The sequence below is a fragment of the Capra hircus genome, chromosome 8 (assembly GCF_001704415.2).
Source record: "Capra hircus breed San Clemente chromosome 8, ASM170441v1, whole genome shotgun sequence".
In the NCBI taxonomy this organism is placed as follows: Eukaryota; Metazoa; Chordata; class Mammalia; order Artiodactyla; family Bovidae; genus Capra; species Capra hircus.
In genome coordinates, this window is record NC_030815.1 from 360,281 (window position 1) to 374,158 (window position 13,878).

General features: G+C 42.1%; 1 protein-coding gene across 1 annotated transcript in view; it reads left to right on the top strand.

Annotated features, from left to right (window-relative positions):
* Positions 6,301-13,878, top strand: part of ANXA10 (annexin A10) — an 87,928-nt gene continuing 80,350 nt past the window's right edge. The window contains exon 1 of the mRNA XM_005683503.2: positions 6,301-6,520. Coding sequence (XP_005683560.1) covers positions 6,503-6,520 — 18 coding nt within the window. The 5' untranslated portion in view covers positions 6,301-6,502. The remainder of the gene's footprint in view (positions 6,521-13,878) is intronic.

Here is a 13,878-nt window from a genome sequence, read left to right on the forward strand (position 1 = left end):
TCTTAAGAGTAAAAAATGTGTTTGCAACAAAAAGAATACAGGTATAGCAGCTGTGATGGTGCACAGGCGTGGCCAAGAGGAGCTACCCCAGGCCCGAGGCTGGGGGCAGCGGCTGAGAGGAGCTATCCCATGTCCAAGGAGTGGCTGGGAGGAGCTACCCCACGTCCAAGGTCAGGGGCAGCAGCACAGAAGAGTTACCCCATGCCCAAGCTCAGGGACTGCAGCTGAGAAGAGCTACCCCACATCCAAGGTCAGGGGTGGCAGCCCAGAAGAGTTAGCCCACTTCCAAGGTAAGGAGCAGCGGCTGCACCTTGCTGGAGCAGCCATGAGGAGATACCCCACATCCAAGGTAAGAGAAACCCCAGTAAGAGGGTGGGCACTGAGAGGGGCATCAGAGGGCAGACAGATGGAAACCACAATCACAGACAACAGGCCAATCTGATCACACTGACCACAGCTTGTCCAAATCAATGAAACCTAGGAATAAGCCTACCTCAGAGACATTACTTTGCCGAGTTAAGGTCCACTAGTCAAGACTATGGTTTCTCCAGTAGTCATGTAAGGATGTGAGAGTTGGGCTATGAAGAAGGCTGAGCGCCGAAGAATTGATGCTTTTGAACTGTGGTGTTAGAGAAGACTCTTGAGAGTCCCCTTGGACTGCAAGAAGATCCAACCAGTCCATTCTGAAGATCAGCCCTGGGATTTCTTTGGAAGGAATGATGCTAAAGCTGAAACTGCAGTACTTTGGCCACCTCATGCAAAAAGTTGACTCATTGGAAAAGACTCTGATGCTGGGAGGGATTGGGGGCAGGAGGAGAAGGGGACGAGAGAAGATGAGATGGCTGGATGGCATCACTGACTCAATGGACGTGAATCTGATTGAACTCCAGGAGTTGGTGATGGACAGGGAGGCCTGGCGTGCTGTGATTCATGGGGTCGCAAAGAGTCAGACACGACTGAGTGACTGAACTGAACTGAACTGAACTGAACTGAAAGACACATAAGACCTGTATGCAGAAAACGCTAAGACCCTGATGAAAGAAATCAAAGACGACACAAACGGATGGAAAGACATACCATGTTCCTGGACTGGAAGACTAAATATTGTGAAAGTGACCATGCTACCCAAAGCAAACTACAGATTCAATGCAGTCCCTATAAATTACCAAAGGTATTTTTTTTCAAAGACCTAGAACAAATAATTTTACAATTTGTTTGGAAGCACAAAAGACCCCAAATAGTCAAAGCAATCTTAAGAAAGAAAAACAGAGCTGGAGGAATCAACCTTCCTGGCTTCAGATATACTACAAAGCTACAGTCATTGACACAGTATAGTACTGGCACAAAAATAGAAATACAGATCAATGGAACAAGGTAGAAAGCCAAGAGATAAACTCATGCACATATTGGCACCTTATCTTTGACAAAGGAGACAAGAATATACAATTAAGAAAAGACAGCCTCTTCAATAAGTGGTGATGAGAAAACTGGACAGCTATGTGTAAAAGAATGAAATTAGAACACTTTCTAACACCATACACAAAAATAAACTCAAAATGGATTAAAGATCTAAATATAAGGCCAGACACAATAAAACTCTTAGAGTTAAACATAGGTATAACTCTGTATGACATAAATCACAGTAAGATCCTCTATGACCCACCTCCCAGAGTAATGGAAATAAAAACAAAAATAAGCATATGGAGCCTAATAAAACTTAAAATGTTTTGCACAGCAAGGGGAACTACAATCAAGATGAAAAGGGAGCCCTCAGAATGAGAGAAAATAATTGCAAATGAAGCAACTGACAAAGGATTTATCTCCAAAATATACAAGCAGCTCATGCAGCTCAATTTTGGAAAAACAAACAACCCAATCAAAAAATGGGCAGAAGACCTAAACAGACATTTGTCCAAGGAAGACGTACAGATGACCAATAAACACATGAAAAGATGTTCAACATCACTCATTATTAGAGCAATTAAAATTAAAACTATATGAGGTATCACTTCACATGGTTAGAATGAAAGTTTTAATCACTCAGTCAGGTCCAACTGTGACCCCATGGGCCCCTAACCCACCAGGTTTCTCTGTCCATGGAATTCTCCAGGCAAGAATCCTGGAATGGGTTGCCATTTCTTTCTCCAAAGGATCTTCCTAACCCAGGAACTGAACCTGGGACTCCTGCACTGCAGGCAAATTCTTTACTGTCTGAGGCACCAGGGAAGCCCTCGGTTAGAATGAAGTGAAGTGAAAGTCGATCAGTCATGTCTGACTCTTTGCAACCCCATGGACTATACAGTCCATTGAATTCTCCAGGCCAGAATACTGGAGTGGGTAGCCTTTCCCTGCTCCAGGAGATCTTCCCAACCCAGGGATTGAACCCAGATCTCCCGCATTACAGGCAGATTCTTTACCAGCTGAGCCACAAGGGAAGCCTAAGAATACCAGAGTGGGCAGCCTACCCCTTCTCCAGTGGATCTTCCCAACCCAGGAATCAAACTGGGGTCTCCTCAATGAAACCAAGCCATGCCTGCGGGGCAACCCAAGACGGGTAGGTCATGGTGGAGATATCTGACAGAATGTGGTCCACTGGAGAAGGGAATGGCAAGCCACTTCAGTATTCTTGCCTTGAGAACCCCATGAACAGTATGAAAAGGCAAAATGATAGGATATGGACAGGGAGGCCTGGTGTGCTGCGATTCTTGGGGTCGCAAAGAGTCGGACATGACTGAGCAACTGAACTGAACTGAACTGCATTGCAGGCAGATTCTTACCAATGGAGCTATCAGGGAAGCCCTTGGTTAGAATGGCCGTCATCAAAAAATATCTACAAACAATAAATGCTGGAGAGGATGTGGAGAAAAGGGAACTCTCTTGCGCTGTTGGTGGGAATGTAAATTCATATAGCTACCATGAAGAACAGTATGGAGATTCCTTTAAAAACTAGGAATAAATCAACATGACCCAGCAATCCCTGGACATACATCCTGAGAAAACCACAATTCCAAAATACACGTGTACCTCAATGTTCACTGCAGCATTATTTACAATAATGCTGGGCACAGAAGCAACCTAGATGTCCATCAATATCTGAATGGGTAAAGAAGATGTGTTACATATATACAATGGAATATTACTCAGTCATGAAAAGGAATGAATTTGAGTCAGTTACAGTGAGGTGGATGAACACAGAGTTTGTTATACAGAGTGAAGTAAGTCAAAAGAAGTATTGTATATGTGCGTGTCAATCAGTTGTGTCTGACCCTTTGCGACCCCATGGTCTGTATGTACCCTGCCAGGCTCCTCTGTCCATGGGATTTCTCCAGCCAGAATACTGGAGTGGGTTGCCGTGTCCTACTCAAGGGTATCTTCCTGGCCCAGGAATCACACTTGCGTCTCTTACATTGGCAGGCAGATTCTGAGCCACCTGGGAATATTAAAGCATATATAGAGAATCTAGAAAAATTGTACTGATGAACCTACTAGAGAACGCACTTGTGGATACAGGGGAGGAAGGAGAGGGTGGGACAAACTGGGAGAGCAACACCGACATATCCGCCCTACCATGTGTAAAACAGCGAGTAGGGGGCTGCTGTGTAGCACAGGGGGCTCAGCTCCACGCTCTGTGATGACCTAGTGGGGTGGGATGTGGGGGTGGGAGGGAGGCTCGAGAGGGAGGGGATGTATATATATAATTATCAGTGATTCACATTGTTCTAAAACCAACAAAACATTGTAAAGCAATTTCCGCCAGGAAAAAAAGAAGTGTGAATTTGAAGCTTTCAGACCTCAATTTGTGGCTTTTTGATTCTTGATCTTCTCAACCCCCATAGCTGCTGCTGCTGATGCTAAGTTGCTTCAGTCGTGTCTGACTCTGTGCAACCCCGTAGACGGCAGCCCACCAGGCTCCCCCATCCCTGGGATTCTCCAGGCAAGAACCAGAGTGGGTTGCCATTTCCTTCTCCAATACATGAAAGTGAAAAGTGAAGTCGCTGAGTTGTATCCGACTCTTAGTGACCCCATGGACTGCAGCCCACCAGGCTCCTCTGTCCATGGGATTTTCCAGGCAAGAGTAGTGGAGTGGGGTGCCATTGCCTTCTCCACCCCCATAGCTACAATGATGCAAATCAGCAGAAGAAAACTATGGTATCAAGGGACAGCAAGGGAATTCCAGAAAAACATCTACCTCTGCTTCACTGACTACACTAAAGCCTTTCACTGCATGGATCACAACAAACTGCAGAAAATTCTTCAAGAGATGGGAATACCAGACCATCTTACCTGTCTCCTGAGAAACCTGTATGCAAGTCAAGAAACAACAATTAGAACCTTGTACGGAACAACTGACTGGTTCAGGATTGAGAAAGAAGTATACCAAAGATGTTTATTGTCACCCTGTTTACTTAACTGAGATGTTAAGCACATCATGTGAAATGCCAGGCTGGATGAGTTACAAGCTGGAATCAAGATTGCTGGGAGAAATATCAACAACCTCAGATATGTGGATAATACCACTCTAATGGTAGAAAGTGAAGAGGAACTAAAGAGCCTATTGATGAGGGTGGAGGAGAGTGAAAAGCCAGCTTAAAATCCATTATTTAAAAAACTAAGATCATGGAATCTAGTCCCATCACTTAATAGCAAATAGAAGGGGGAAAGGCGGAAACGATGACAGATTTCCTCTTCTTAGGCTTTAAAATCACTGCCACTGGTGACTGCAGCCAAGAAATTAGAAGACAATTGCTTCTTGGCAGGAAAGCTGTAACAAACCTAAAGAGTGTCTTAAAAAGCAAAGACATCACTTTGCCAACAAAGGTCCAACTAGTCAAAGCTATGGTCTTTCCAGTAGTCATGTACAGATGTGAGAGTTGGATCATAAAGGAAGTTGAGCAATGGAAAATTGATGCTTTTGAACTGTGGTGCTGGAGAAGACTCTTGAGAGTCCCTTTGACAGCAAGGAGATCAAACCAGTCAATCCTAAAGGAAATCAACCCTGAATATTCATTGGAAGGACTGATACTGAAGCTACAACACCTGTGCCACCTGATGGGAAGAGCCGACTCGTTGGAAAAGATCCTGATGCTAGGAAAGGTTGAAGGCAGAAGGAGAAGAGGGTGACAGAGAATGAGATGGTTGGCTGGCATCACTGATGCAATATACATGAACTTGGGTAAACTCCAGGAGATGGCAGGGGACAGGGAAGCCTGGCATGCTGCAGTCCATGGGGTCTCGAAGAGCCAGACAGGACTAGGTGACTGACTCACAACAACAACAAATGAACACTGGGTTGTTCACTAAGTGGCAATAGTGGTAAAATGCTGCAATACGCATTTATTTTGTATTTTGGGGAATTAATGTATGAAGCATATGCTTACAGATATTTCCTAGCAATATATTGGACTTTGAAGCTGTTTTTAAAATGTTTCCTCAAAATGTAATAAGGCTAAATCCTAAAATAATATATATACATATGAAAGTGTATAAGTGAAAGTGAAAGTCACTCAGTCATGTGTGACTGTGATCCCATGGATTATACATGGAATTCTCCAGGCCAGAATACTGTGGTGGGTAGCCTTTCTCTTCTCCGGGGATTGAGCCCAGTTCTCCCATATTGCAGGCAGATTCTTTACCAGCTGAGCCACAAAGGAAGCCCAAGAATACCAGATTGGGTAGCCTATCCCTTCTCCATCAGATCTTCCTGACCCAGGAATCAAACCGGGGACTCCTGCATTGCAGGTAGATTCTTTACCAACAGAGCTCTGAGGGAAGCACAAGTGTACAAATGATGGTGCACATATATGATTTCCCCAAAACTTCTCCTGATGGGTAATCATTTCTTTCCTAAACTATTTTTTAACATAAGACACATAACAGTTTAATATATTTAGTGAATGGTATGTGTGTTAGTCACTCAGTCGTGTGGAACTCTTCGCGACCCCATTGACTGTAGCCCTGCCAGGCTCCTCCATCCACGGGATTTTCCAGGGAAGAACACTGGAGTGGCTTGCTATTTCCTTCTCCAAGTGAATGGTGTAGATGCATATAAAACCTAGTCATGTGAAGCATGAAGCTAGAGGCTGGAGGAACTGAAAAAGTCTGAGTGTTAAAAACGACAAAGCAGAAAATAAATCATTAACTACGTGGTTAATCAACCCACTTTCCATAAGTCACCAGCTTTCTCAAAAGATTACACTGCTTTGATTGGTTTGATAATTAATGTTTCTTAAGTCAACACAGAGCCAGGGGCTAAGCTACCGATTCTGTTTGTTTTGTGCATTAATTCTGCCTGTGACTGGTGGCTCAGTATATTAATAAATGCTTGTCCATAACTGACCCTCTGTTTTCTTGCTTGAGAAACCAAAGTGGACAGTGGACACACTTAAGTTGGATTGAACGGTGAACTTGAGTTCTTTCTAGGGACACGGTGAAACAAGTCTATTCAACTGACCACACACTAAACACCTTTTGATCTGCCCTGAAGTTAAACATTATCATCAAAATGTTTTGCGGAGACTATGTGAGTATAATGGCGATTTCCATAAAACTTTATAGCTTTTTGAGATGTGTAAACCTTGTTTACAAAATTTCATTTGTGGTTCTTGACATTTTCAACAAGAAATATTGGTGTTTCGATTTATCTTCATTAAAGTGTTAATGAGTAGGTGTCCAATGTAACTATTAAACAAAGTCTGTGTTATTAAATATCAAATTCGTGCTAATTTTGAAATAATGTATTGTTCTCTAGAGGCAATTCAGTGATCCCTACTTTCTAAAGTTACCTGACTCAGAATTCTAACTGAAATAGTAATAAGCTATTTTGTCTCCATACTTATTTCTCTCTATAAGAAACTAAAAGTAAACCTGATTGCTAATTTTTATTTAAAATCTATGGTATGTTCAGAAAATATAGTTGTTTTTTTTTTAATTTTTATTTTTACTTTATTTTACTTTACAATACTGTATTGGTTTTGCCATACATTGACATGAATCCACCACGAGTGCACATGAGTCCCCAAACATGAACGCCCCTCCCACCTCCCACCCCATATCATCTCTCTGGATCATCCCCGCGCACCAGCCCCAAGCATCCTGTATCCTGCATCGAACATAAACTGGCGATTCGTTTCTTACATGATCGTATACATAATTTTAAAAAATGTAAGACTTAGTTTAGTCATTTTATTTTTTTCCTTGTCTGGGTCACTTTGATCCAATTACTCTAACAGTCCATGAACTTTGGAAGAGCCTATAGAGACACTGAGTTATTTAAATATACATCATTTGAAAAGATATCCACTTCACACAGCCTTGGAAATTATACATACTTTTGTTGAGGATTTTCTAAAAATGTGTATCATTAAAAATTCTTTCCAGAAGCCTTTTATTTTAGTACAAAAATTTTATGCAAGAAAAGAAAACAATTATTTGGTTAAACTTTGGCACAAATATGATGTTATTTACCTATTTACAAAATATTAATCCCTAGAAATTTTTATTTACTTATATTGCTTTTCAAATTAAGTGTTGAATGGAACCTAAAAAGTAGCTACTTTCCATCACTGTTGGTTCATGAATCTTAATTTTATCTTGAGATTTCAGGATCTTATTTGCAGGTGAAACTTCCTTTATCATCTTATTAATTGTAAGGCAGTTACATTCTACTATAGAAACAGAAGTTGTTACATAATTTAGGCCAGCACAGTAAATGATTTAATTTGTAAAAGAAGTTATTTTCTCCCAATTATTACTTTCAAATAATTGTATGTGGATGACTAGAAAATTTCTCCCTTTTTTTTCATTCAAGTACAATTATTTGAAAGTAATTAAAACTATATTCTGTGTGGTACATATGGTTTTATATTAATATTTTATGCCAATCTATCAAAAGATATATTCATAAAATATTTAAATTACATTTCAGAGACTACTGAAAGTTACCAATGATAACAAGCTTTTAAAGAAATGCAGTGGTTTGCCATGCTTCTGTAGATAATCAGAGATTAAAGAGTTGGATTTCAGCAGACCTAAACTTTCATTTTAAGTGTTCTGATCATCTATTTCAGAGATAAATATTAGGTTTTATGAATTATCTCAGAAAATTTTGATGATAAAGGGTTTTACATAATCATGTTATATTTTCATATTTATATTCTTTAGGATATACATTTATAAATCCAGTTATATATATATCCTTAAGATTTATGGAATAACTGGGAAGAATTGGATATTAAAGAGGCCAATATATGAGGTCAAGTTCACCTGTTTAATCTCCATTCTGGGTGTGTGTCCTTCAGCAAAAGGCAGGCTTTTGCACAATAAGTAAAAGTCCTCAAGTCATAGGGGAGATAGTTACTGACTGGGTTGCTTATTAAACTATTAAGTTTTAACTAAAGTTAAATTATCGACTGAGCCTTCTTCTCAGCAGCTCTGATTGAATGACACCTGAATTCACCCCCTTGGTATAAACACCAAAATAATGCATCATGCCAGTTACAAAACAGAAAATTTAAACAGAAATCAAGCAAGAGGCAAGAATTAGAGAAAAGCAATTATATTTCTATAGGAAAGAAGCATATTCACTCCTTGAAAATTACTTTCCAGAATTTTGGAGTTAGATGACCCTCAGGGATTAAAGTAATTCAAGTGGGTTAGTTACATCAAGCAGGTAAATTCACCTTCCTGTAAGTATTTTACAGGTGTAAGTATTTTACAGGTGTGCTTGACTATAAAACTGTTAAAAGCAAGATTTAATGAAATGATGTTGGCAAGCCTGGAATTGTTTTGATTTACTACTTAGCCAGATATAAATCACCCATCAGGAAGGTGGTATGTCTTGGAGTGGAAGAAATTTCACTGCAGAGCGTTACCAAAAACATGCCCAAATCAGTATCTAAACCAGGTCTCTCTGTCACTGTAACTCAAGCTCTTATCCACAGAAAAACACTGTCTCTTCCACATACATCGCCCTGATTCTTCTACCAAAACTGTTGGCTGTTTTTGTCCGGTTTTGTCATCAACTTATTTCCCCTTTTTGTATGCGTGCTCAGTCACTTAGTCGTACCTGACTCTTCTCTGACTCCATGGACAGTAGCCCGTACCTGACTCTTCTCTGACTCCATGGACAGTAGCCCACCAGGCTCCTCTGTCCACGAGCTTTCCAAGGTAAGAACAGTGGACTGGGTTATCACTTCCTCCTCCATCATTTTGTACAGTAGCATTTTATTTATTATAGACTCGTTTATTTGGTAACACTCTTCCTTTTTGCCTCAAAGGAAATTTTAGTCCTTTTCCTTTCTTTTTGACAACTTTCCTATTTCTACCACATTTATTGACTCTGAAAAAAGTTAATCATAGGAAGAACACAAGCAATATAATATGTTGAACACACATTCCATACTTGAATTTACATTTAATTTTACACAGAGAGAAGTTATCACTATTAAAATTTCCCGAGTCTGTGACAAACAGCAGGAGCTTTGCGTGCCTTGTCTGATGGGACAGTCACTGTGAATCTTTTTACAAGAATACTCCTGGACAGGCAAAGGTCCTTCCATTCTTCCTGGAGGCTCCAGACATTCTGCTCACTGGTTTTAAACATATTGTTTTTAGGTTTCACAACCTTCAAGGAAAATTTTATCTACCAGTTTCCATATGAATATACTGAGGCTTAGAGAAATTAAATAAGTTTTCCAGGAATGAAAAGGCAGGAAGTGGCGAAACAGAATGTAACTCCAAAACCGTATCCATCACACATACACAGCTAGAAATTAAAACATCTAAGTGTGACTGCTGTGTGTTAGTCACTCAGTCATGTCTGACTCTTTGCAACCCCATGAACTGTCACCCTCCAGGCTCCTTTGTCCATGGGGATTCTCCAGGCAAGAATACTGGAGTGGGTTGCCATGCCCTCCTCCAGGGGATCTTCCCAACCCAGGTCTCCTACACTGCAGGTGGATTCTTTACCAGCTGAGTTACCAGGGAAGCCCCTAAGTGTGATTATCCTACATAATTAGAGGTTACGTTATAAAGGAAAGAGCAGACCCTTTGTCAGTCCAATTGAGAGAGGAAATTAGCAGCAGTATTTTCACAGAGATGCTGTTTCTCATAGATTTGCTTCCAGAATGGCCTGAGAACAGTCTGACAACAGCAGCTGAGCTAACGTCTAGAACGGGCAACCAGGCAGTCTGCATTTCAGCCCAACTAACATGAAACAAGGCTCAGTATTAAAGAATCCACCTGCCAATGCGGGAGGCACAGACTTGGGTTTGATCCCTGGGTGGAGAAGATCCCCTGGAGGAGGAAATGGCAGTCGACTCCAGTATTCTTGCCTGGGAAATCCCATGGACAGGGAAGCCTGGCAGGTGACAGTCCATGGGGTCGAAAACAGTCAGACATGACTGAGGACTGAATAACAACAACATGAATTAAATGCACGGCTGCTCAGGTGTGAATGGCAGGTGGGGAAGGCAGAATGGGCAGTAAATCAGAAGCAAGTCTGGGCTTTCAGTCCAGGAGGGCCTTCAGGCTGAGAAGGCCTCCCTCTCTTGCAGGCAGAAGCTGGGAGGAGGAAGATCTTTTAAAAAAAAATTTTTTTTGGAGTACAGTTGATTCAAAGGCAAGAGCATTTTAAAAGCAGATTTTTCCTATAGAAAGGGATTCCTGAGAGAAACATTCCAAGCTAGAAATGTGATTTTGACTGCTTATCTACAGTATGACTTACTGAACCAATAATAAGAAAAGGTTATTCGTACCGCGATTGCATTGTACTATCACAGGACTGTGTTGTCTGAACTGGACATGCTAGGATTTAACAAGACTTATGACTCATGTGGGTGAGGGCCTCCCCTGCAACTGAAGCTTCTGTTCAACTCATTCATACTGGACTGGAAAAGTCTATGCAGTCACGTTTTCCTTGTAGTCCTATATCAGCATGTTGCTAATAAGTATTATTATTATTGCTAATAATATTTCAAAACTCCTTTAGCAGTTACGGGTTGCTTTACTGTAAGAGCAGGGCAAACAGAAGTGTAGGATCACTACTGAACAAGCGCTCAGGGCCGGCTTTACCCCCAAGGCTCTATGCTGAGGACCATTTACTCAAGCTTTGTTGTTTAGTCACTCAGTTGTGTCCGACTCTTTTCGACCCCATGGACTGTCACCCACCAGGATTCTCTGTCCGTGGGATTTCCCAGGCAAGAATACTAGAGTGGGTTGCCATTTTTCACCTCCAGGGGATCTTCCCCACCCAGGGATTGAACCTGCATCTCCTGTTTTGGCTGACGGGTTCTTTACCACTGAGCACCACCTGGGAAGCCCTTCCTTAAGCTTTCTGCATCTCAATTTTCCTACCTGTGAGATGGGTGACATGGGCTTCTCAGGTGGTGCAAGTGGTAAAGAACCCACCTGCTAATGCAGATTAGGCATAAGAGACGTGGATTCCTTCCTTGGGTCAGGAAGATCTCCTGGAGGATGCTATGGCAACCCCCTTCAGTATTCTTGCCTGGAGAATCCCATGGACAGAGGACAGAATCCCGTGGCTGCAGTCAGTGGGATCGCAAAGAGCTGGACATGACTAAGCAACTTAGCACAGCACAGAGCACAGCAAAACAGGTGGTAAAATAGCACCTGTATTATACGAGTCTTTCGAGGATTACTTGGCAGGTAATGCTCTGAGAAGACCTGGAGCACAAACACGCCTGGAAACTATTATTAGCAGTTTTATTAAGTAGCTGTGCCAGCATTTGTACCCAACTGATGCAGAAGCCCTGGCTCTCAACATCCCAGCACACAGCTTCTAGAGAGGAGGTTAAGTCTGTACCATTACTAACACGCTCATACACATAGACACACACACACATATGTATATTCACATATATCTGTGTAAGTATTCATAACATTCATGAGCAAATTTGAATACCAGCAAAACCCCATTCCAGTGCTCTTGCCTGGAAAATCCCATGGACGGAGGAGCTGGTGGGCTGCAGTCCATGGGGTCACTAAGGGTCGGACACGACTGAGTGACTTCACTTTCACTTTTCACTTTCATACATTGGAAAAGGAAATGGCAACCCACTCCAGTGTTCTTGCCTGGAGAATCCCAGGGACGGGGGAGCCTGGTGGGCTGCCGTCTATGGGCTCACACAGAGTCGGACACGACTGAAGTGACTTAGCAACAGCAGCAAAAGTTCCAAGGGTGGAAACAGAAATATATTCTCTGATATGAATAAATTATCTTTACTGTAAATAGCTTCTACCATGCTAAAAAGTTTTTCACTATCCTACTTCCTTCGCCAGTTATTGCAAACTCTGTTTTTTATGTCCTCCAAAGTGTATTGTCCTTGTGTTACCCAGCTCCTCGCCTCTGAATCTCCCTGGCTCCATCCTACTTGGGCTGTCACCCACCCCCTCTACCTGCAGGGTCCCGTAGAGGTTGGCAGTGACCTCCATGACCTGACCTGTGCCCCATTCTCTGCCTTCCCTCGCAGACATATGGGTGAGGTCTAGCTTAGGCTCTGCCAGGGAAAGCCCCAGGGCTAAACCCTCGAACTTATTTATAGCCACTCCTTCAGTCATTGCATCCAGTCTACTGGCTTTAATTACAATCTACACACAGAGCCTTCTTGGAATGTACATCTCATCACCTGTGCCTGAATCCCAGATTCATACAAGCGGGTGTCTACTCAGGAAGTGAAAACTCACTCCATCCTTTGTTTAGGTCAGAGGAAAAGAAAGGTGAAAACTTGGAAATCAGAGTTACTCCTGACTCCTCTGACTCTCATGAGTTTGTGTGTGCTCAGTCATGTCCGGATCACTGTGACACCATGGATTGTTGCCTGCCAGGCTGCTCTGTCCATGGAATTATCTAGCCAAGAATACTGGAGTGGGTTGCCATTTCCTTCTCCAGGGGATCTTCCCAACCAGGGAGTCTTCCCGACCAGGGGTCAAACCGAGTCTCCTGCACTGCAGCCAGATTTGCTACCACTGAGCCACCTGGGAAGCCCCTCTGTCTCCCTCACACCTCACAACTGTCCACCAGCAGAACCTGTAGGCTCTACAGTCACAGCATTCACTACACGACACCTCTCACCATCCTCTACAGCCAGCCATCCACACCACCATCATCATTACCTGATGGCTTCCTGCAGCTGCCTCCTACCTGGACTCCTGCTTCTATCTCTGCTCAAACTTCTGGGTCTTGTGGACGCAACAGTGAGTACAACTGTCAAAAACATGAATTTCACTAACGACAAATTCCATTGATGATGGCGTAGGGACCACCATCATTCTGGAGTGAGTTACAGAGGAGAAGGTAGAAACATTAAAGAGGAGCATGGAAACAAGCTTCTGGTCTTGGTTTACAAGTTATTATTCACTGTGATAACAGTTTCATGTTGTAGCATCATTTTCAGTTTCCAGAGTGCTTACAGTGTACAGACTACAGGGTCTATGGAAGATAAGATACCTTTCTCACATACCTCTCTGGACATGCTGACTTCTTGTAAATGTCCAGGTTTCCAGGTGATTGCAAATTATCAGGGAAGATATTTTGGCATTATACGTCTACTCTCATTAATACACGGTGCTCATTCCCCCAGCATTAGGGCAAAGCCAGAACCAACTGCAAATATAAATAGCACTAGGACTTGTAAAACCCAAGGAACAAGAAAAGTATGGTTGATGACATCTTTATTTTATGCTTTCGAATTAATCAGCCCACTTAACAAACAGTATAAGAACGTCATCAGATTATCAAAAATCATTTTCAAAAACTGTACTTCTTTTGTTAAGTCTTGAGATTAAAGACTGAAGGAATGATGACTGAGCAATGAGACTCATGGTTACTCTAATGAGTCATGCATTCCCAAGATAACAGGC